The sequence below is a fragment of the Protopterus annectens genome, chromosome 5.part0 (genome assembly GCF_019279795.1).
Source record: "Protopterus annectens isolate FY-2018-M chromosome 5.part0, PAN1.0, whole genome shotgun sequence".
Lineage (NCBI taxonomy): Eukaryota > Metazoa > Chordata > Ceratodontiformes > Protopteridae > Protopterus > Protopterus annectens.
Genome location: NC_056735.1, coordinates 1,767,886,685 through 1,767,911,706, shown reverse-complemented (window position 1 = coordinate 1,767,911,706; position 25,022 = coordinate 1,767,886,685). Strand labels below are relative to the sequence as shown.

Genomic DNA, 25,022 nt, shown 5'->3' with positions numbered 1-25,022 from the left:
CCACTTGCTACAGCTTTCAAATTTTTGTTAAACAATGTTTTTGACAGCCTTTATTGTGAGTTGATCTCAGGGCCGGCCTTAGCCAAAATGGCGCCCTAGGCGAAGTAGTGCTCCAACGCCCCTTAAGCGCCACCCACACCACAGTCATGAAACACCCCTATTTGAGCCACACCCACAGGGTCACTCCCCAAGAATGCCACTCCGGTCATTTCCTTAAAATATTTAAATGCATAGGAAGAATAACTACATTAAAAGGTATCTTTAAATACAACTACTTTGCATAGTATTTTCTACTTTAAATACGAGACCAGATCACGGTCAAATAGGGCCCTAGGCAGGGTAATAGACTGACCCCCAGAGCAGTTGCTCCTGCAGCAACCCCCTCCCCCCAGCAGCAGCCCCCTCTAGAGCCATTCCAGTGTTCCATTATTTGGTTATTTCTCACCAGTTACCATGCATACTGTTCTGTTACTTGCTTCTACAGTCATTACAGATATTGAACTAAAATAGCACAAACACAGGTAGCCATTTGCTAAACAATATATTCTCGCAATGAAAACAGGCTCAGCATAAGCAGTACACTTCTCTACCCTTGAAACTCACATTCATTGAAATGGAAAAAATCATATTCATTGAACGGCATGAAAACCCACATTCATAGAAAATGCATCTGGCCAGTGAAGAGTTAAGTTTACCTTTGGGCTGTTTTCAAAACAGACTCCTTGCACACATTTTTTTAGGGCCATGCATCTGTGTATTTGTTCTTTAATTCACCTTCCTGATTGCATTGAATTATATTCCTTGTATAATACAGCACCACTTGTTAGAAAGTGTTTTAAATTTGTAGTTATAAGCATTCTTTTAATAAGCAATGAAACAAAATGTATGAACCAGTAACTACCCATTTCAGAAATTTTCAACCATAAAAGGCCACTCAAGACGTCTGTCATTATAATCCACCAATATTACTCCATACTCAACTTCTGCAGATGTAAAATCATCTGAATTCCACATTAAAGAAATCTGTACCTAATGAAGAGGTTGCTACTGGCAAAACAACTTCACATATCAATGTTTCATCAACAAATTCAGTGCCTGCTTTCCTTGAAGAATTAATTGCCTATATTGCATTAAAAAATTGGTAAGTTGGTAATATTGCAGTACGAAATGACCAACAAGTTCATAGTCACTAGGCATTCATACAAAGGACATACTCAGGAGTATAGAACTCCTATCGCCCTTATAATGCACCAAATAATCAGCAATCATATGGGCAATGCAATATCAGCACTCCAGCTATATCTGGGTACCTTGCCTATATTTTTCTTCAAATATCTTTGGACCTACTTTTTTGTATTGATTAATTTGGATTTCTCTTCTGCATAAATACTGCACCATATCAGATCTCTCTCTTTCAGATGTCTATATCTTTTGTTATACCTTTCAAAAAATTCTGTATTTTATTCTTTATATTTTTGCACTTCCTCTGGAGTTTCTTTTTCCAAATGGTCCAAGGTTTCTTGATCTGTATAATGTTTTTCATGAATCTGTTATACTAATGAAAACAAATTTGCATTTGAAGCTTTTGACAGTTTATCTTGTGCAAGTATTTAAATTTCTTCTAATTTCTCTCTTGAATCTTTTTGTGTATCTTCTGTCCAGGAATTCTGGACTTTTTGCGTAATAGTAACGATATGCAATTTATTTTTTATCTTCAATAATCCACTCTGTCATTTTAATGGCTATTTTCTGACCTGTCAGATTTTGTGGACTACTACTTCCTTCTACAAAAGGTGCCCCCCCCGCCCCAGAGCATGGCCTAACTCCACTGTAGGAATTTTTCAGTGTCTTGAGGATTCGACACTGTAATTTTTTCCACTCCTTGCACTGGTCCGCCTGCCAGGATTGGGCATTTTTTTTTTAACATGGGACTTGTGCACCCAGGTGTTCTTTCTTATTTTGTTTAACGTGCTTCTGCCCATGATACATAGACAGCATATTACATAGCATGCATCAGGGTCGTCTTGGTGAGATTTTGTAAAACAAGGGTCCAACTCATGAAGCTGCTCACCAAGACTTGAGAACAAATTAAATTCCAGCAATACTGCTCTTCTTTGGTTGCTGATTTTATCATCTCTCTACTCGGAACCCATGTTATCCCTCTACTCAGACCCAAGACTGCTTGTAATGTAGTAGTCAGCAAAAAGAAACAGGAGTCAAAACTAAGCTGTTTCATGTCCCACTGCTGCTGCTTACTGGCTGGCACTGTCAGCTTTAATGCCAGACCTGAAGCTAACAGCACCTTCTAAGCATTACTAAGGTTGAGTCTCACACTAGCATAGTATTGAAGCAGGATGTAACTTAACTGCATTTGGAGTGTAAGAGTGGCACTCTATGCACTACACTATTAGGGATGCTGGAAGTGCAAAAGAGAAGTGCCCATATTCATTTTACTAACTGCAAGAAGAAATCTCACTGCTGTCTACAAAATGAAAAGCTTGAAATGGCATGTTAATGATAAAAAACACCTGCCATTCTACCAAAATCATACGCCTGATAAATGTGAAAAAGCAAATAGAAAGCTGCTCTCCTGTAGGAAGGATACCCAAATGTAAAATCTTTTCAAATCTCTTGAAAAGAAATACTCACCAATTGTCAGGCTCCAAACACAAACCACTCTTCTACATGGAAGTAGCTCACCAATAACAGAAAATTAAAAACATGAGTTAAACAAACCTGAAGGTGTAAATGTTCAAACACACAGTACCAATATTAATTCCACCAAAACCACATGCTACTGTAAGATTATAGTTTGACAGTTTTTCCTAAACTTCTTTCCAATTAAAGAAATCTATCCAAAATTTCCCCATCTTTACTGACAACAGAAGCATACACTTAAGAAACTACTACAGCAAGTCTGTAAAAAAACTGGAAGAGATATCTCTGTTAAGTTACAACTGTGCATGCATGCATATCTTTAGTGTGTGATATACATCTCTCATACGCACATCTTTTTAGCTACATAAAGACAGACTACGTGCTTATGCAGTGACATTATAGAACACTTGCACACCAATTTGATATGCCTGATATTAGTTAGCTCCCTTCCCAAAAACAGCACAATATATGTAAACTTGAAACTTCAATGGTTTTCCTTCTTGACTGCAGCACATTCTCATATGAAAATGTACGTCGTCAAAACAGGTGCTACAACTGTTCTGCCAGCGAACTCCAGATAGTTTCACTACGCAAGCACATTTCACTACCATTACTCCAAAAAATATATATTACAAAAAAAAAATACCCCTTCATATGCCTGCGGAATGTGCATGCACCTGGAGAGGAAAATGGCCTCAGAAGACAGAACGTCCATACAGAAAAAGCAAAGTACTGAGACATTTCATAATACCACGCTCCATCAGAATTGATCTTTTTAAACTCAGTTTCCATGTTCACAGTGATGCCTGTGCAGACGGAGCAATGTTGTTTATATCCCGGTCTCTACATATGGTTTATTTATTTTAATTAATTTACTAAAGTTTGAGTTATGTAAATTACTTAAAATATCCTTTCAAATTGTGGAGTTGACGCAGCTGTGTGGGTTGCAGTTATTTTATTTAGCATACTTGAAGATAAGCTATAGTGGTAAGAATTAGAGGAAATAAATATTAGGATGGTGTAAGAGAGTTAGAGGAACAGTTAAACACATAGCAGAGAAGGAAAGATAAAATCAACCATTTAAGAAACCAAGGGGACCAAGCTATGACAGTATTGTTTTTATCCAAGGCTTTTGATACTGTTTTGTCAGCAACTACTTACATAGGTTAACTTTCCTACAAATCGGCAAGCCTCCTATTCATTGGGTACATAGCCGCATAGGAAATGAATCACAAGCAGTCCAAAAGCAGCAAATGTTAATCCTTCTTTAAATCTATTTTAGTTGGCATTCCACAGGGATACATTCTAGGCCCGCATATTAATACCTGGTAAGAAGCATTCCTAACTCTGGCCTAATGCACTAGGTGTATGACTTGTATTGTCATACCTTCAGTTAATTATTTAACCAGCTTCAAATTTCTGTACAAGGTGTTCTTAACATCAAGAAGTCCTTCACTGAATATCAGCCTGTACTTTAATTCTAAAAAAAAAAAAACTCCTGTTCATCTCAGCCTTATCAGCAGTCACTAATTTTAATATCACATCAACAGATTGCACCGCTATAGAATAAATAGCACAGAATAAACTAGAGTGCCAGTGTAGAAAGTTTGACAATTATATTGATTACAGCTTACCACCATATAAGAAACTGGGTTCATTATATAATGTTAATGCCTGACTTGAAATGAATATGCACATCAGACAGTCAGCAGAACATTGCTTCATCCGAACCTTTTCTTTGTATCTGCAATACTAATCCAGCTACTAAAAATTCAAATCAATTAAACTTGAGTAGAGCTGCAGTAATATACTGCGGTGGTGGTGCTGCGGTAGCGTTGTCTCACAGCCAGACATCCCATTCGATTCTCAGCTAAAGCGTCTTGTGGAGACATGCGTGAAGGGGCGTACCTTCATTGAAGGTTGTGCGTCAGGGCTGGTAACTCTGCCGGCACGTAAAATCTTCTGCCAATCATTAGTGGACCGGAGTTCCGCTGTGGCGACCCCTAACTGGGAAAAAGACGAAAGAAACATTAAGAAAAGTAAATTAATTAATTAAAATAAATAAACACAAATTGCGCCCTTTACGAGGCCGGCCTGCATGGCGCCCTAGGCGGTCGCCTAGTTCGCCTATGCCTAAGGCCGGCCATGGTTGATCTAAATTATTATAGGCCTTTTTTGTTATAGATATTATTAATGCTGGATTTCCACAAAGGTGTACATCGTTTACATTCTTAGTATAATTAGTTGTAATTGCAGATATGAACAGAGATAAGGATATTGTAGGAGTGGTGTAAGTAGGAGCAAATGTTAGTGAGAACCCTTTGGGGGTATCTATTTTTACAAGGGTGTTAGCATTAACTAAATGTAGGAATCTTTGGATGTACTCAGTGTTTGTGATATAAGCTCCACACTTAATAGAAAGTTGAAATCACCCACTGAAAGGTGGTATTATTAGAATCCTAGGTTAGAGCTCTAACTGAGATCAAAATATAAGCAGTGTGGCACTGCATGAGTCTAATATCTGAAGAGGTTTAGAATGAAGAACACTGAAAACAAACTAAGAATTTTCTTAACTAGTGCTGTTTACATAACACTGAATCATTAAACAGATAATGGCAAATAGTTGCAGCCTTATGGTGACTGTAACATTTGTGCCCCTTTAGTAATATGACGTAGCACACATTACATGTCTGAGTAGAATGGCTTAAGGCCATGGAGTAGCGTGATCTTATTCCACACAGTACAGAGCTCTGTGTATTTTTGGCTTTTTGTCGTGCTCCACATTTGTACCCTGTGTCTTAAGTGGCGCGGTTTACAAGATCACAGGCTGTTCCTATTTCACCATACACTGCTTATGTGTAATAACAGCATGAATTTTCAGGCTAAATTGCATTGTTCCCTGTTGCAGGATGGTGCAGCTTTATCATTACAATAGTTTTTTTTTAAATGAGGATGCACATTAAAAGCAGTGTTTCCAATATCCGTGTTTTGGCTACTGCAGCCGTATAGCAAGAAATGAAGTCAAGTAGGCTGTGCCCCTGAACTGCCATCTAACTAAAGATAATGCATTTTCTACCATGTTCACTGACATCACTGCTGTCATATAAAAACAAGAGGGGGTGGGGCCTATGCTATTCACATATGAGCTGTACATTGTTTTTCAGTCAGACTGATACAGTAAGTTTTGTAACTGGGATGCTAAAATCACTGTGCTTTTTCAAAAATGAGTGAGGAAATGGTGACTGGATAGATTTTACTGTAATCTGTCTACCATTTATTTAGTTATTTCAAATCATCGTAGGCATGGAAGTGGACATGTTATGGTGTTTCTTTTACATCTTGTTTATCCTTATCCTTTGTAGGATCCACATTATTACAGTGCGTTACCCACCTGCACTAAGTATGCCACCATGCCATTTCTGCTCCATCCTTCCTATATCTTTCCAACTTTATTTCCATGTTCAAGGGTGCTGAGTTAAATAGAGCTATGAAATAATGTGGTATTAGTAAGTTCTGTTAGTGTAATGTATACAAGTCATTAGCTTGGCTTCTTAAAAACTGCATACTTGTTTCATGTGTGGTAAGCAGAATGTGTAAACCTGTAGGAAAGCTATGTACTTTTATGTTGGGAAATGTCAGTGTGATAACGTCCATGTTTGTGATGCTTGGAGATGATCATGATCCCTCAGTGGTGTCTATATGTATATATTTACATATGTATTTCTCAAAGCAGTTAAGGACTGCGTTATGTGCAAATTTAAGGAGCAGCTATGGGTTCATAAATGACCAGATAGTGTGCAGTCTAGTTAATCAGAAAGTAGCACATGAAAGTTTGTCATTTGAGATTTGTTTCACCCTAGAGATTGTGTGTTTAGTTGATATGAACTTGCTGTTTCAAATATACATTGATTATCCTATAAAGGGGGTCCAACGGTCTCATTCTTTTAGTTGTACAGGATAAATAAAACAATTAGTATTGCATAGTTTAGTTTTAACATCTGATTATGCTGTAACTCCTTTCCTTTATATGGCTACAGTCAACTAGTGAATAAAGCTGAATGGAGGCTTCCAAGGGTTAGACTGAAGAGAATGTCTCCATTTGGCAGGTTGTGCTTTGCCTTAGTGTTTGAATCTTTTTTATTACACTTGCGTATCTGTTTTTTTCTGGTACTATTTCCATTTTTCTTTCTTGAATTTGAAACATACCTGTCAGCTCTAAGGAAATCTGGGCAACGCCAAAATAATGGGGGCGCAAAGCCCCAAACTCAGGGGCAGAAGATAAATAGTATTGGTATAAACTTAGTTGCTAGAAGGTATTGCATTTGTGTGCATTTTTTTAATGATATGACATCTGAAACTCAAAATGTGTACCATTATTTGTCATTATTTAGTGTCTTCATTTTTTGCGAAAAATCCGCAAACTTTGTGAGGAACAGGACAAAAATATAAAACAAGAAAATGTCTAGTCTGTGAAAATCTATGCAGTTGAGAGGTGTGATTTGAAAACATAGAAGTGTCCAGTAAATTAAACTGATGCATTTCAGGTGCCCATCTGTGTGATGATCGTTTGCCACATGATTAAACCATGCAGTTAAACAAGTAAGTTATTGCCTGCCCAGTCATTAACAGGATGCTAGTATCATTAAGACTATGTTGCTGATGTTTACGGTGGGAAGATTTTGAAATGTATACAGAATTTGCTGAAAGCCACAGCAGCTTAAATTACCTGCAAAGGACAAAAAGGTTTATTTTGTTCCAGCTTCTAGGATGATACTTTTACTGTATAAAAGGAGCTGAATGCAGCCCCTCTGTTACCAAGTTTATATTCGGGATGTTGCATCATAACAGCTTTTTACTATGCACTGTAAAAATCACTAGTAATTATAAAGCAGCACATTTCTTACATGCTCTGACAGTTGACATGTCTTAAAATATGCACATTTTTTTTCATTTGCTAATTTAGCTGCATTAGCTGTTAACTTTTTGTCTGATCTAGGTCTTCCACGTACCAGTCTCTTGGTCTTGATGTTTCAGTTCGATATACACAGGGAAGCTGGAGCGGAGAGCTTGGCAAAGATATAATTTCTATTAGTGGAGGACCAAATGGCTCTTTTACAGTTAACATTGCCACCATCCTTGAGTCTGACAACTTCTTTTTACCTGACATCAACTGGCAAGGTATCTTAGGACTCGCTTACAGTGCTTTAGCAAAGGTATGCTTATTTTAAGTCGGCATATTTTTTGAAGCTAGTATGAAAACTGAGAACTTTTCTGTTTCTGTGTTCATTGCCGATCTTTGAGACTATTGAAGCTCTACTTCTATTAAGTTCTGTTAAAAGTAATTTAAAAAATGCACAAATCTGAGGCATAGTGCTCTGTATTGTAAAGATAATGAAAGGAAATGGTCTAAGACAAAAAGTTCACGGAGATACTGAAGTAACTTTATATACTTGGTGCAAATATATGTATCCATGTGTGTATTTAGATACAAACCCATGGCATGTGTTAAAAATGGAGTTGTGATTGAGACTTTCACATATCCCAGTATATCAGATGTAAAGATATGTGACTATAATTTGACTAGGAACTACAATCCTGGGCTGTATACAGTTAACTTGTTTTTGGATGGGTAGTAAGAATGATATGATGACCATCCTTCCTGGCAAGCATAATTTTTGAACCAATGTGAAAACCAATTAAAAGTGCACTATTTCAGGTTATATTAAGCGGAAATTGGATTGGTTCCCACAAGCCCTCCCACACCAGTGTAGAGTCTTTCACCTTTCACATCGCACTCAGGACTTCCTTGTCTGCAAGTGGTGAAATATGGCTGATCCAGTGCTAAACATGATGCTCTAGTAGTTAGATTCAGTACCTTCACTTGGACATGCATCCCTCCATTTCTTACCACAGTACAGTTTCATGTGAATGCTTTTTCATCATAAGTTTGGCAAAAAGAGCTGGCCTTCATACTGTAGCCAAAGGGGACTTTCTTCCTCTCCCTTTGATCTTGTACTGTGTAGATGCGCATAAGAGACTAAAATTCCTTTAATGGAGTAAGATTGAGATAATAATTCCACTTTTACATCTACCTTCCCTTCATAGGACTTTGAGGAAACTTTAGGCTGATGAAAATTATGGTTGAGTGGCCATCTGTCTGTTCTTCCCCAAGGATGATCTGAAATAGGAGTTTTAATGTGGCTCACACTTTTAATCTTTGTGGGAAATTATGTGTTTATTGCTTTTAAAGCACACAGATCTTGTTCCTCACTATCTAAGGAGGTTTTTCATGTGAGAGCTTGCCAGCAGCTTCAAAACAACAGAGTGCAGATAGCAATATGCCTCATAGCTGTTCATTTATTTTCTTTCAGATGAATCTTAAAGAGGACACCAGACAGCTCTTGCACTCTTCAAATGGATCCATGTTCTTAATAAGCACTGCACCATAGATGCCTGTACATTTCCATCAGCCAGGATGCATAACATATCCTCTAGTTTTTGCCCACTGTACCCAGGACAGACTCAAGAGCTGTCACATCTCATATGTTTTACTTCCAGATTGCTTCACTAAGCAAATCTTAAAAAAAATTGCCTGCTGCTCATGACTCATCTGAGTGGAAAGCTTCTAAGGAAAGCAATTAAATGCTGCATCTTTTACAGGGTCACCCTGTAGTCTGATACATCTTTGCTGCTACAGATGTGCAGTCTTTGGAAAGAAGCCATCAGTGCCTTCCTGCATAGTCAGTGGATCAAGATGCTCTCATTTAATGGAGTATTGCACTGGCTGTGCTGGATGCTTTAAGGGTGAGGTAGTCTTAGTTAACCCCTCTCAGAATTTCTTTTGCGGGGGTGTATTCTCTCCTCCTCTTCGCTTCTTAATCTGTTCTTGATGAGGAAATATGTTGCCCCTTGAAAGACCACACCTGTGAAACACCAGATCACTTTAATGCAAATTGTTGGAAGGAAATATGGTGCTTCTTCAGGATCATCCCAGCCTGGAGTGTGAGGAAGGAAGGTTGTGGACTGATTTTGTAGCTACCCAGGGGCAGACCTGATGGTGTTAGATGTGCTCCTGGTACAGTCTCAGCCTTTACTGTTGAGTGGGGATATAGGAAGAGTTTCAAAGTAGGACCAGAGTATGGGGATGTAGGAAGAGTTCCAAAGGAGGAACAAAGAGTTGGTTTTCCTCTCATCTTTTTCTGTTATTCCATGTGCTGTTTGGGAGAATACCCTGATGTCCTTCTATTCCTATGCTGCAGTATTCTTAGTGTGGGATTCTCCATGTCAGGCAACCCGAACGCCAGCACCCTATACAAAAGTTTAAGCCTAGTTGCTGTAGCTGCTTGGGATGTCACACACAGGGCCATAAACCAGGGACTTTAAATGTGACGTCTGCACATACAGACCTCAGAACATTTGAGCCGCAGTCAACCATCACATCGATCGCTTTGCACCTCTACTTTGAAGACGTCTAAAGCTAAGTACCCCATTGCGGAGTTTGTTTTAAATTTTTGCTTGAGCATGGCTTGTTGCACCCTACCGTTAGCCGATGTCCACTAGGAAGGGTAAATGCCAATGCAGGTGCCAGATTCTGCATAAGGATACACACGACCACTGCATTTTCTGCCTAGGCCGAGAACACGACCATACCTCTTGCCGATTTGTCACTCGTTCATACCCAAGACCCTCCAAAGCCATCTGGCTGCCCTAAATCTATATTTAGAAAACCAGAGACTAAAAAAGCTAGCGCACAGGATGGATCCCGAGTCGGTCGCCCTGGTGGAACCGCCATGGAAAAAGGCCAAGGCGTAGTAGTTCTGCCTCTCCAAATCGGCTGTCCCGCCAGCTTCTGATTTAGGAGTTGAGGGACGTCTGTTAGAGCAATCTACTTCCACGACTCCCCTCAAGGAAGCCGCTTTAGAAGTTATGGCCAGCACGTCCACAGAGACAGCTCAGACGTTGGTCCCAACCGATGTTGAGGGGGAACCAGACAATACTGGACAACCAACCGGGATGCCCTTGCCTGAAGCCCGAACTCCTATGCAGACTCCTGAAACCAGGCATTCTCCTAAAGCTACTCCTTTGAAAAGGAAGCAGAAAACAAAAGCACCTACCTCCACCCACAGAGGGAGTTCCAGACTGGCAATCGTTTACCAACTCCTTGGATGCAGGCCTTCATGGCCCTTAGGCCCATGGCCTCTTCCCTTTCCACCATTCCTTTTCTCAGTCCTAGGCTTGCCTCAGCTGATTCTCTTCCCCCTCTCACTGCCCATGAAGGGGAGGAAGAACAGGAGGCTTACTTCTCATCCTCAGATGAATCCAATACCTACTCATCACAAATAGCCTTCCCATTAGAATACTGCTCCCATGATGAAGCCATAGAAGGGTACTCTCCACCAGAGGATGTCACCTTTGGGGAGACCATCACAAAAATGAAATAATATTTTAAATGGGACATTTCCCAAATGACTGAAACTCAAAAGAGACACTTTGAGTTGCTTCAAGTGAAGTCTCCCTCCCCTTTAGCCATCCCACCAGTTATCCCTGCCTACCTTGATGCATTCGCAGCAGCATCTAAAAACCCAGTCTCTCAGCCTCCAGCCCCTAAGAGGACTAACCATTTCTATAAGGTACCAGATGAACAAAAATTCCTGGTCAAACCACCCAATGCTGACCCAGCAGTGATTGCTGTATCCCTTAATAAGCAATCAAGACTGATTCCTTCATCATCTCTGTTACCTACTGACAAAGACAGTAACAACATGGACAGGATAGGCAAAAAGGTTTACACCTCTTCACCCTGGCCTTCAGAGCGATCAACTACCAATCCCATATGATAAAATATGCTTTGGACCTGGTATTCCAAGCTCCTACCCTCCTGTCATCCATACCTGACTGCCTTAGCAAGACAGAGGTAGCATTAAAACTGTCCCTGGCTTCTCAAGTGGCCAGACATTCTATTAGATGCAGTTGTGATGCAGCAGAGGCCTCTGCAAGGTCCACTGCTACTGCAGCTGTACTATGTAGATATTCATGGCTATGGCTTCAGCCCCTACCAGAGGACTTGAAGTCAAAAATTCTTGATGCCCCTCTAGACCACAACCTCTTGTTTGGTAAACAACCTGCAGACCTCTTTAAAAACCTTCAGGAGAAAAGTAAAGAGATTCAAGACATCAAGCACCTACTGGTGTCTCCCATACCTAAATATTACAGAAGTTAACCTGCTAAGACTACCTTTGTCAGGAGAAAACCCTCCTCGGCTACTCCATCCTCTTTCAGACACAGAAAAGGAACCAGAAGGCAGACCACCTTCAGACCAGCAGCCACACATCCTTTTATGACTGAAATGGCTCCAACAATGTGTGACTGCCTTGCCCATCTCCCTTTGTCAGTTCGCCTCTCCCACTGCCTTCCCCTGTGGAGATCCATCACCTCAGACCGCTGGGTGCTGACAATAGTACAAGAAGGATATTTCCTCTCTTCGAAGGAAAAACCTTTTACAAGGGGCATTCCACCCCCACCCCCCCCCAAAACACATACATTTTATTCCACAGGTCCTGCAGGACCTTCTGAATCATGGAACTATAGAACCTGTCCCCCCAGGACAGGAAGGAAAAGGTTTTACTTAAGATTATTTCTTTTCCCCTAAAAAGATGGACCTTGGAGGACAATACTGGGTCTGTCCTTTCTAAATCTATTCCTGAAAGTTCCATCATTCAGAATGTTATCCCTACAAACCCTTCTTCCACTATTGCCAGCTCAGGCCTTTATGGCCACACTCGATCTGAAGGAGGCATACCTCCATATCCCAATAAATACTTACATTTCACTGGGCCCTGTTCACACTTTCAATTTACAGCCTTGCCCTTTGGTTTATCTACTGCACTGAGAGTTTTCACAAAATGCCTAGCTCTAGCGATAGCCTTTTGCAGAACCAAAGGTGCCCAAATTTATCTCTACCTAGACGATATCCTCATTCTAGCAGAAAGAGAGGACACCCTACAAAATCATCTGCTGTACATTTCCCTGCTTCAGAGAATGTGTTTCACCATCAATTTTCCAAAATCATCACTAACCCCCCAGCAGGAGAAAATATTTCTGGGCTGCAGGATCACAACAGACTTGATGTGAACATTCCTCCCTCAGTACAAAGTTCTGTCCCCTCTCTGCCCAATTCCAAGACCTAATGCAGATTCAGTAGATATCTGCAAGACAATTCTTAAGGGACCTGGGGCTGATGTCAACCACCTATCCCTGTGCTGCCTTTAGCCAGAATGCATATGCGAAAACTGCAGTGGTACTTGAAGACTGTGTGGTCTCACACCCTCTAGAGTTTCAGATTACACTCTTACCTAGCCTCAAAGCAGAACTAATGTGGTGGATTCAACAAGTACAAATGAACCCAGGCCTTCCACTTCAACCTCCCACCCCAATCTAGTCCATGCGTACAGATGCATCAGACCTAGGGTGGGGGGAGACCACAAAGGGCTTCATGGTACAGAAGACGTGGCATCCTACCCTCCAAAAGAAACATATCAATGTGAGGGAAATGACAGCAGTCCTTTTGGCCCTGAAAGCCTTTCTCCCAATCTTGCATCTGGGCCCCCTTCAAATTTTCACAGACAATGCCACAATCATGTGGTGCCTCAACAAACAAGGAGGGACCAAGTCCTACCACCTTTGCCAGATAATCCAATTTTGGGACCTTGCCTCCAGAAACAACTTATCCCTGCAGGCAACATACATCCCTTCCCAGGGCAACCAGCAAGCAGATGTTCTCAGCAGAACGTCCTCTCTACAGCACGAGAGGATGCTGAACAGGGACATTTTTCTACATATTGTTCACCGGTGGGGCACACCTTATGTAGATTTGTTTGCCTCCCCCCAGAACAGACAATTGAAGAAATTCTGCACCAAGGATCACTCTCCACTTTCCTGGAGGGTAGATGCCTTCAGCATTTCATTGAAGGGACGGTTTCTATATGCATTTCCACCCTTCCCTCTCTTCCAAAAAGTCCTGCTGAAGATCAAGAAGAACATACCAAAAATCTTGCTGGTGACTTCACTTACAGATGTTACGTCTAACACTCTGGGTGATAAACTTTTAATTCCTTTCAGACACCACTACTCTGAGGACATGCTTTCAGTCCTAAGGGAGGCCATGAAACCAACTACAAGGCGATCATACATATTCAAATGGGAAAGATTCTCCAAGTGGTGTCTCCATAGGCACAGGGATCCCTTTCAAGCAGATACTCATCTAGTCCTTACCTATGTGTGTGAACTCATCAAGGCTGGCCTTTCATACTTTTCAGTGAAAGTCCACCTGCCTGCAGTCTGCCTGCTTACCTCTAGAGTCCCCTCTACTAGCCATGCTAGATGTTAAACTATTCCTGAAAGGGGTCTTGCACATCAATCCACCTAGAAAGCCCATCCCACCTCCTTGGGACCTTAACTTCATCCTGGAAGAACTCAAACTGCCTCCATTTGTACTTGCCAGTGCTGCAACTCTCCAAATGTGCACATGGAAGACTGTACTGCTCCTGGCCCTCACCTCTGCTAGAAAGGTGTCAGAGTTACAAGCTCTCATGGCCTGCTTAACCCCACACCATCTTCCACAAGGATAGGGTGACCCTGTGCATTAACCCTTCTTTCATGCCAAAGGTGGTCAATGAACTGTCCTTAAACCAATCCATTCACCTGTCCACCTTCTTTCCCTCTTCCACTGATGACGGTGAGAGGATACTCCATTCACTGGATGTGCACAGACAACTAAGGTTTTATTTAGACAAAATTAAGCCCATCAGAAAATCCAACCAACTCTTTGTAACTTTCCACACCAGAGCCCTGGGCATGGCATTCTCCAAACAAACCATTTCCTACTGGATCAGAAAAAAATCCTATGTTTCTGGTACTCCCACCATGGCAAGGACCCACTCCAGGGAGTAAGAGCTCATTCTACCAGGGCCATGGCATCCTCCAAAGCCTTCCTCAAAGGCCTGGACACAGCCTCCATTCTGGAGGCAACCACCTGGTCCACGATACACACTTTGGTACACTAGAGCCAGGGCAGGATCTTCTAAGGCAATCCTGCAGGGCTTTCTGGAATCAGCTACCTCTTCCTCCACCCTTCCTTTTTCCTAAGCTGTGGCACTCTCCCACACTAAGAACACTGCAACATAGGAATAGAAGGGCATAGACTAATTGTGTAAAATCTTACCATAACCATGGATGTCCTTCTCTTCCATGTTGCAGTATTCGCCCCCCACCTATCCCCCTTTATTTCTCTTGATCTGTCTAAGGAGCACCATGGGGCTCACTCTAGACTGAGGCCAGACTTGTCAGCATATGGCACTTTGCACCTCTTGTGGACATCCTTTAGGTCTCTCTACTGGACTGTCCAACTGGCCATTTAAGTTCTGAGATCTCTGTGTGCAGACATCACATTTAAGGTCCCTGGTTTATGGCCCTATGTGTGATGTCCCATGCATCTACAGCAACCAGGCTTACATTTATGTATAAGGAGATGACGTTCGGGTCGCCTGAGGCAGAGAATCCCACACTAAGAATACTGTAACATGGAAGAGAAGGACATCTGTGGTTATGGTAAGATTTTACACAACTATTCTTTCTTAATCTTGGAGACTTAATTTTTTACATCTGTTTTGTGATGTTTCACATACTTACTGTCTCCCGTAGGAATTTTGGACTGGGTCAGCATGTATAATGAATGCCTGTGAGACATCACTGTTTGGAAGCCGCACATGAAGTTAATTTTCTCTGCTGTATATAGGCAAGAAGTTACATGGCTGAATGTTGTAGCTTGACCTTTCCTCCACTACCAGTGTCTTTTCCAAGATGCTGGCCATGTTAATGGAGTCTCAGAAGAAGTGCACGTCTCTCATATGCCCTGCCCAACCCATTTTGATGACTGCTGGAGACCGTACCAAGGATCCATGGGGAATGATGCTTGCCTGGGTTTTAGATTCATTGCAGGCCCTTTGGGTTTATCAACTGCTGAGCGGAGGTCTACTTACTGCTGGTACAGTTCATGCCTTTCATTGGGTTGATTCTGGATTCTCTTCAGTGCTAACTCTTCCTTCCTTTGTGGAAAGGCCAACAGCTCAAGCATCTGATGTCTTATGTAACACCACAGAGGTGGACTTAGGCATGTTGAATTTTACATTGCATTCATTTAGGTCATTGGTTTGCTTTCCAATGACACATAACCAACCTAGTTAGTTAAATTACTTTAAGAGTTTACAAGGTGAAGCCTGGGGATAGTGTTAATGAATACCTATCTGACAAAATGGAATTGATTCTTGTGCTGGTGGAAAGTGAGTCAAGGACATAAATCTTTTGCATCTTCTGGGTATGCAGGAGGTTGTTTGTGTTCCATTTTGTACACTTCCATTGACTGCTGCAGTCATCAGTTTCTTCTCTTGCCTCATTCTTGATTAGTCACTATTATTATGATCAATCTGAAACTGGCTTTGTTTTGGTCACCCTCCCATGATTTAGTTCTTCATGTCAGTTATAACTCTAGAGGGAGTATAGATTACAGACTAGATCTGCTATCATCCAAGATTATAAGAGTTTGTTGAGAGGCATTTCTCATCGCCCATTTTATTTATTTATTTGACATTTGTTAACTGGGGTAGTCCATCTGAGCATAACCCCCTTTTCAGTTGGGGCCCAGGAAGAAAATCTCCACAGTACAAGTAAGCAAGAAAATTTACAAAACTGAAGATGAATACAGTGAAAAATGTACAATAAAACAGTTAAATGTTGATAAAGCTCCACAGTACAATACAGTAAGAGGCATTATAACACTGATGAAAAAAACATAGCAAAGAAATATACAATTAACATTTGAATGAATTTACACAACACACTGGGTTATCTTCAGGGGGTTATTTTACAATACAGAGCAGTTAAGTGAGTTATGGTTGTAGGGAAGGGGGGGGGGGGGATACAGAAGATCTGCTTTCTCTTCCTTGCCGGTTCTGGAAACAGTGCTGTATCGCATGCCACTTCTAGTGACATCAAACTCTCTAAGGTGGTGTTACAGTGCCTGGGCAACCATAAGTAAATAGTGCATCACATTTTGTATTACCTGAAAAATATTGCCATTAGTGTTGTATTGGTTTCCTTCTGTTATGCAGGGTGAAGACTGATCATTTACTGTTTTATAATTCTCTCTAATGATACGTATCACTGTATTTGAATCATTGTAGAAAGAGTAATAATGTGTCCTGAATGTCCCTTTCCCCTGCTTAATGTCACCAAGATGGTGAGATAAAAATCTGTACAAATTCTACGTCATATTTGATAACGTACCAGTTTTTATTTATTACATTACCTAACTTATCTGATTCGGCTTAATATATTCCTTGTAAACTAGTATTGGCAATGTTTCTGATCTGTACTGTTTTTAAGGTAAACACCAGATGTTAAGTTGTCTATCTCGCCTTCATTCTTGCTGGATGGGTTCGGAGCCGACCTCGGCTCCGACTCGGCCACTCTAAAAGCTCGAGAGTTGGTTCCACCGGCTCGAGGCTCCCCTTATATCCCACAATGCTAGGCGAGAGTTACCTCAGATCTCGTTTGCCGCTACAGCTTCGAGGTTGGTTTTCTACCGGTTCTTGGTAAGTGACTTTTTCTTGTGTAATTTAGTCTTTCAAAACCCCTTTATTTTTAATATATTCACTTATTTCCCTTAGTTTAGAAATATTTTTATCCCCTTCAAAAAAATTTCCGTTTTTTTCCCTCAAGAACCTTAGGTTCTTCCCTTGGGCCTACAGGCCTTTTCTCTTCCCTAGTGGAGTGTGTGTGTATTATTTTATTTTAAAATCCTAGTTAGTGGTTTTTATTATAATTTAACTTGACAGGGTGTAACTAGTGTGTTTGTGTGTGTTTGTTTACACCTGTTTAAAAATGTCCAAAGAAGCAAAGGTCTCCGGATTCAAGAAGTGTGATGCGTGCTGTCAGAAAATGTCTCTGACAGACGCTCACACTTCTTGTGTCTACTGTCTGGGGCCTTTGCACCTGCAGGACTCCTGTGCTGTGTGCCATGGCTTCAGCCCCAGGGTCCTGCAGGAAAGAAAAATAAATTGATACTAAGAGGCTTACTCAAGCCAGAGGATTCCCTATCTGTTTCAACAGGGAAGCCCTCTAAGGCATCTAGGTCTTCGGCTCCGACAACTGAGCCGAGACCTAAGGTTTCTCAACCTCTGCCTTCATCGGCTCCGGCTGGAGCCGATAAGTCTCAGTCCACAGTTTCTGTGGCTCCCTCGCTCCGGCCGGAGCCGAGGTAGTAGAATTTCCCGTGTCGGCTCCGACCAGACCTTCGGAGCCGACAACTAGGAAGAGGTCCAGGTCACCATCTCTTGGCTCCATTCATTCGGCTCCAGGATCTCCCCTGCTGTCTGAACGGAGCCAAAGATCTCACTCCTCTAGGTCATCGAGGCTGTCGGATCATGACCTTCAGAGGGTAGTGAGTCGACTTCTTAAGTCCGAGGCACTGGCCCAGATGCTTCAGAGCCCGACTCATCAGTCGATGCCTGCACCGGTCCATCAACATATTCCTCCTTCGACTCTTTTGAGCTCGGAGCCGGGTCGCTGAACCGAGACTGTGATAGCGTCGGAGCCGATACAATTGTCTTCGGCTCCGCCGCCGGCTCCGTTTTCTTCCTTGGAAGAATCTCGGCGCCGGACTTCCCTCGTCGGCTCCGAGGGGGTGAGTGGCATCGGACCCTTGTCCGACCCCCCTCTCCCTCTCGGTGCTTCGGCGCTGGTGAGTTCGGCTCCGACATCGGCCTCGGAGCCATCACTGTCGGTGCCGAGGGGGGTTCTTAGCTTCTCGGAGCAGGGACCTCTGGCTCTGCCTGACAGGGGTGCATTCGAGGTCATGCGGAGTGTGTTAGAGCCTGGCTCTACTCCACAGTCGGCTCCGTCCGCCCCTCCCTCTATGGTGCCTCAGGCTAAGTCGACTCACTCCCTCATCCCGGACCGCAGAGAGCCGGCTCCTCAGGAACCCCCTGTGGGGATTTCATCCTCTTCCGAGGCCTCTCCTGATTTGGCAGAAGAGCCCCCTCGGAAGAGGAAGTGTAAGAGGAAACACATTGACTCACCTGAGTCCATCACGTCAGACACAGATTTGGATGATTCTGAGGGTTCCCCGCGTTCCCCTTCTGAAGATGTCTCATTTGCAGACATTCTGGAGATCCTGAAACAGAGGGGAAATTGGCCAGCCCTCAACCCTTCGGAGGACGAATCTGTGTATCTTGAGGCGTTTGGCTCTCGTCCTTCCACCTCCTGGATGTCCCCCCCCTTTGACCCCCTCATGCAGGTGGTTGCTAAGAAGGCATGGACGGCTCCTGATTCAGTGGACCCCACTCCCAGGAGACCCTCCAAGTTCATAACAGCACCAGCAGACAAACAGTTCTTAACAAAAGGAGTTTCTGTGGATGCTATGGTGGTAGCTGCTGCCACTAAGAAGGAGCTAGCTGATCCTTCAGTACCTGTCCATCCACCTAACAAGGAATCTAGGTCCATGGACAGGTGCGGGAAGCGGATGTTCTCGTCAGCGACATTTACCATGCGTTCGCTGAACTACCTGTGCCATTTTACTCGTCTTCAAAGGGACTTGATCAAGGAAGCGAGTGAAATGTTAAAGGACCCTACAGCTGCGGGTTTCCAAGATAAGATGAACACGCAGCTGGCTACCCTTAACTCCATAACCAACTCCTCCATGCGCCTTCTTTCTTACGCGGCTGATGGAGCGAGCAGAGCCGCAGGGACAGGTGTGGCCTTACGTAGGCATGCCTGGATGCGGCTATGCAATTTTGCGGACCCCTTCAAGACGTCTTTCACGAACTCCCCGTTTGATGGATCATCCCTCTTTGGTCCTCAAGTGAAAGAGACCTTGACTAGGTGCGAAACTGATGGCAAGACCCTTTCTGCCGTCGGAGTCCGTTTTTCTACTCCTTCTAGGCCTTACCCCAAAGGCCAGAAAGGTGGAAAGATGTGGTTCCGTAAACAATCTCAAGGGACTTCGCCTGACGCACAGAGTCGTTTCCCCGCCAGAGGCAGAGGCGGGAATAACAATGGTAGACGTCGCCCTAGGGGCAGGGGGGGTCCGCAGAACCAGGGCAATCGGGAAGCCTTCCCTGACAAGCCCTTTCAGCATCCCTGAGGTGTTGCCCGACTGCCCATCTTCGGAGGCAGTCAGGGGACGATTGTCACTGTACCCAGAAGCCTGGCTATCTCTGACTCAAGACAAATGGGTACAGTCCATCATTTCCGAAGGCTATTCTATCCCCTTTCTTCGCATTCCAAATCAGTTAAAAAATCCCTTCCAGATGTTCCACCCGCTCAAAGGGATCTAGCGGTTTTGGAGATTTCAAAACTGCTTGCAAAAAGAGCAATTCAGCCAGTTCCAGCAGACCAGCAAGGATCCGGAATCTGCTCAAGGTTCTTTTTAGTTCCAAAGAAAACAGGGGACTGGAGACCAATTTTGGATCTCAGTGTCTTGAACAGATCAGTCAAGAAAACAAGATTTCGGATGGTCACGCTGCAATCCATCCTTCCCTTTTGGGCAAAGGAAACTGGATGTGCTCTATAGACCTTCGGGATGCGTACTATCACATAAAAATGAACAGACGCTCCAGAAGATTCCTCCGCTTCAGGCTGGGAACCAGTCATTTTCAGTTCAGGGCCCTGCCCTTTGGTCTCACCACTGCCCCCCGGCTGTTTACCAAATGCATGGCAGTGGTAGCTTCTCACCTGAGACGACAAGGATTCCAGGTGTTTCCATATTTGGACGACTGGCTCCTCACAGCTCCCACCAAGCATCTCCTTCTGATGGCCAGAGATTACACTTTTCACGTTTGTCAAAAGCTGGGTATTTCAATAAATTGCGAAAAGTCTGTTTTGTCGCCTTGTCGTACTATTACCTACATAGGCGCAAATCTAGATACAGTAAACATGTCTGCGAGACTAACACATCAGAGGATAACAGACATTCACAAACTGGTATCACTCCTTTTCAACAACAACAGGATCAAAGCCAGGTTAGTTCTGAAAGTGTTGGGAATTATGGCAGCGGCCATACCTCTGCTTCCATTAGCCAGATTCCACATGCGGATCCTTCAATGGATGCTCTTTACTCAATGGTCATACCAGCAACTTCCAATGTCTCACACCATTATGATCACGCAAGCGTGCAAAAATCATCTCAGGTGGTGGATGTCTTCCCCTCAGCTCTTGTTGGGAAGACCCTTTGTTCCACCTCCTCCAGTTGCTACTCTGACAACGGATGCCTCCCTGATCGGGTGGGGGGGGCATTATCAGGGCAGGACGGTCCAGGGCACATGGCAACCAAACGAATGCCACTTGCACATAAATGTTCTGGAGATGAGAGCAGTGCTTTTAGCGTTGCAAGCCCTTCAAGACTCTCTTCCCTTGGGAACGATTGCAATCCAAACAGACAATATGTCTGTAGTGTGGTACATCAACAAACAAGGCGGAACCAGGTCATACCCCCTGTGTCGAGAAGCACTCAGACTGTGGCAATGGGCGATTTCTTCTCAGCGGTTTCTGATAGCAACGCACATCCCTGGAAAGTCCAATCAAATTGCGGACAAGTTGAGCAGAGCTATACTCATGCCTCACGAGTGGTCTCTGAAAGACTCTGTAGTGAGAGAAATTTTTCTCAAGTGGGGTCAGCCTTGCTGCTATCTTTTTGCTACTCCCCAAAACAGCAAGTGCAGAGAATATTTCACTCTATTCCCTTTACCAGGCCAACCCAGCAGAGACGCTCTAGTCCAAGTTTGGCCCCGGGGACTTCTGTATGCATTTCCTCCTTTCCCACTGATCTCTCAAGTGATACAGAAAGCTATCGCTCAGAAGGCCTCATTGATCCTCATTGCTCCTTACTGGCCTCGACAAGTGTGGTTCCCCTTTCTACATCGTTTTCTCTTGAGCGACCGTGGAATCTGGACCTAGTTCCAGACCTTTTGATCCATCAGTCGGGTCAGTTTCATCGCTCCCTCCCCTCTCTGAACCTCACTGCTTGGTTCCTCCAGTTCCAACCTTAGCCAGGCTTCCTCAATTATCTCACTCTGTTAGAGATATTTTGATAGCTTCCCATAAATCTTCCACTCGGAAGATTTATTTGAGTAAGTGGAAACGCTTCACATGTTGGGCTCAAGGAAAGGACATAGATCCTTTCACTGCTTCCATCCAATTAGTCCTTGATTTTCTAGCTGAACTCTTCCATGCAGGTTCATCTCCTCTACACTTAAAGTTCAATTGGCAGCTATTTCTAACTTTCATGTGGGTATTTCTGAATCTGCCTTAATGTCCCACAAGCTTTGCAAAGCCTTTTGAAAGGAGTTTTTCTTCTCAGACCTCCCATAAGAAATCCTCCTTCTCCTTGGGACCTAAATTTAGTTCTGGCTTCTTTGATTCTTCCCCCTTTCGAACCTGCAGTCTCCTGTTCTTTAAAATTATTATCATGGAAAACTCTTTTTCTGGTAGCTATTACATCAGCTAGAAGAGTATCAGAGCTTCAAGCACTCAGCTGTCGTCCTCCTTATCTTTTGTTTCATAAGGACAGAGTATCCTTACGAACTAATCCGTCCTTTTTGCCTAAAGTGGTCTCGACGTCAAATCTAAATCAAAGCATTGATCTACCTGTCTTTTTTCCAGAATACTCCAATAGGTCTGAACAAAAACTACACTGCCTGGATGTTCACCGTCAATTGAGGTACTACTTGGATAGAACAAAACAGTTCAGAAAATCTGATCAGCTGTTTGTCTCCTATGCGGAAAGCAGAAAGGGACTTTCAGTTTCAAAGGTATCATTATCCAGATGGCTTACATCTCTGATTACCCTTGTTTATGAGATTAGACACCAAAAGCTGCCTAATAAACCTAAAGCTCATTCCACTAGAGCTTTGGCTACTTCTTTAGCCTTCCAAGACAGACTGCCTATTGACACCATTTGTGCAGCGGCTACTTGGGCTACTCCTCACACTTTCATTTCTCATTATAAATTGGATTTAGCTTCTAGGCATAGAGCTAACTTTGGTTCCACTGTTCTCAGGAGTCTGTTCCGTTAGGCCACCCGGGACAAGGTGCTAGGGACGCGGTCCCATCCAGCAAGAATGAAGGCGAGATAGACAACTTAACATATAGAAGTTATGTTCTTACCATAACGTTCCATGTTAGTTGTCTTCTTCTCGCCTTCTTCTTCGTCCCACCCTCCTTCCCCTGGCCTGGACAGACCTAGAGGAGTGTGATTGTGACCTCTCTTTCTACCACCTCTTTCTTAGACATATGCTATTATGCATATTTCCTGGTTCAGGATGTAGGTCACCCTTCTTTCTTCCTGTTGTTAGAGGTGGACTCTGTTTTACAGTTATTCTGTTACTGTTATAAGCTGGGGTTAGCTTACAAACGAGATCTGAGGTAACTCTCGCCTAGCATTGTGGGATATAAGGGGAGCCTCGAGCCGGTGGAACCAACTCTCGAGCTTTTAGAGTGGCGAGTCGGGCGAGGTCGGCTCCGAACCCATCCAGCAAGAAGAAGGCGAGAAGAAGACAACTAACATGGAACGTTATGGTAAGAACATAACTTCTATTTTTCTACCTTTAATTTAGCCCCTTTCTGATTTCTCACACGTTTAACTTGATTTATTAAAATCTGTTTTCTGTTAGTTTGTTATTTATGTATATTTCTCCCTGCAAACTGCATTGTCATATGGATAGTATTTTCAATATATTTCCTGTTACTACACAGCTAAAATCCAGTATGACAGCTTGTGTCCAATCAAATTATAATGTAAAAGGGATTTCCTTAAAACTGGAATAGGTTAACTCAGTCTAAGCACAAATATACTGATAACTACCGAATCAGTTCAGTTCAGTTTAAATGTAGACCCACATAGTTCAGTACTGAGGAAAGACATCAAAGGGCTGTTTATTGTGGTGGCATACCAGAAAGAACACCTTAAATTTTTCTAATCTCCCAAACAGTACCACAGAGCAAATAGGGATGGGGGGTAAATCTCAACAAACTTCTCCAGGCACCAGTTTAGACTTCAAACAATTTTCTCTCAAGAGTCTTCACAGGATAACTGAAGCTAATATTATTTTAATATATTCAGAATCAGCATGCTTTTTTGTTGTTGTTTAAACAAAATTTGTTCTTAACAGTTTAAGCCTGACTACGGATATAAGGGAATACTTTCATAGCTACATATATTGTCAAAAGAGTAGAGACAATGCAATTTCTATTCTTGTTAGGGTAGGGCATACAGAGTTGCTGTCTTTTCTTTTGAAAGGATAATACCAAAGCCGTTTTGCAAGTTATTTTTAATGCAGTTAACACACCCCTAACAAAAGATTGGCTTTAACTGTTTTCTGTTGCCAGGATTCTTAAAATAGTAACATGATACTGCATCTGTTGTCAGAATGTTTCCACCCCAGTGGCTGTACAACATACCAGCTTATCAACCTGTTCCTCCGGTCTGACTCCTGCCTACAGGTACTTGCATACCTGACTAAGGGTTCATTATGTCCAGTCGCTGCCAAGTAATGCAAACAAATTGTTAATTATCAAATCTGTCTTCCAAAGAACTGTAATCTAACCCTGTATTGTCTTAAAGGTTGCATGTTGCTCTGGTATATAGTGTAAGCTATACTTGGTATGCATTTCTGAGTTGCTTAAGGTCTGTTATGTACAGCTTAAAAGCTTAGTGGATGTCTGGCTCTTGTTTGGCTGTGCATGATATTTAACTGTGTCAGCTCTAATGTGGGAGGACTGTACTTACCTTAAAATGGTAAAACTCTTGGCTACTACAAACATAACAAAAACATTCTTACTTCTTTTGTTAAATAAAACATGCTGAGCCAATGAACCTATCTAAGGAGTGCATGGGGAGGCATTTATGTATCAGCGTGGCTAAAGAGGTTTTAAAAGACACAGAAAACATGCATAAGAAAGCCAGCAGATGAAAACTGATACTGAAATTAATATGTATTTCATTAGTTAATCTACCTCCTACAAGATATGCCAGCTGTACTCTAGTTTCATTTTTTTATCTATCTATCCTTTGTTGACCAACTTAGTCCCACTAGGCTGGTAGCCTCTCTTCAAGGGAGACCACGGTGGCATTTATGCTACTGTGGGAAATTTGGCCAGGGCATCAGGGAACTTGCCCAACACTTTTCAATAGGTGCCATGGTTTTACATCCACCTGAGCTACAGCCAACTGAAGCAGATTGTACCTTGGTTTAATGACTCATCCACGTGATGGCACACTCAGGAGTGCAGCACCCCCTTATGTTGCACTGCAG

General features: G+C 42.7%; 1 protein-coding gene across 2 annotated transcripts in view; it reads left to right on the top strand.

Annotated features, from left to right (window-relative positions):
• BACE2 (beta-secretase 2) overlaps positions 1–25,022 on the top strand; it is a 1,024,906-nt gene that overhangs the window by 423,634 nt on the left and 576,250 nt on the right. For both annotated transcript variants that reach the window (XM_044071568.1, XM_044071569.1), the window contains exon 3: positions 7,655–7,871. In XM_044071568.1, coding sequence (XP_043927503.1) covers positions 7,655–7,871 — 217 coding nt within the window. The remainder of the gene's footprint in view (positions 1–7,654; positions 7,872–25,022) is intronic.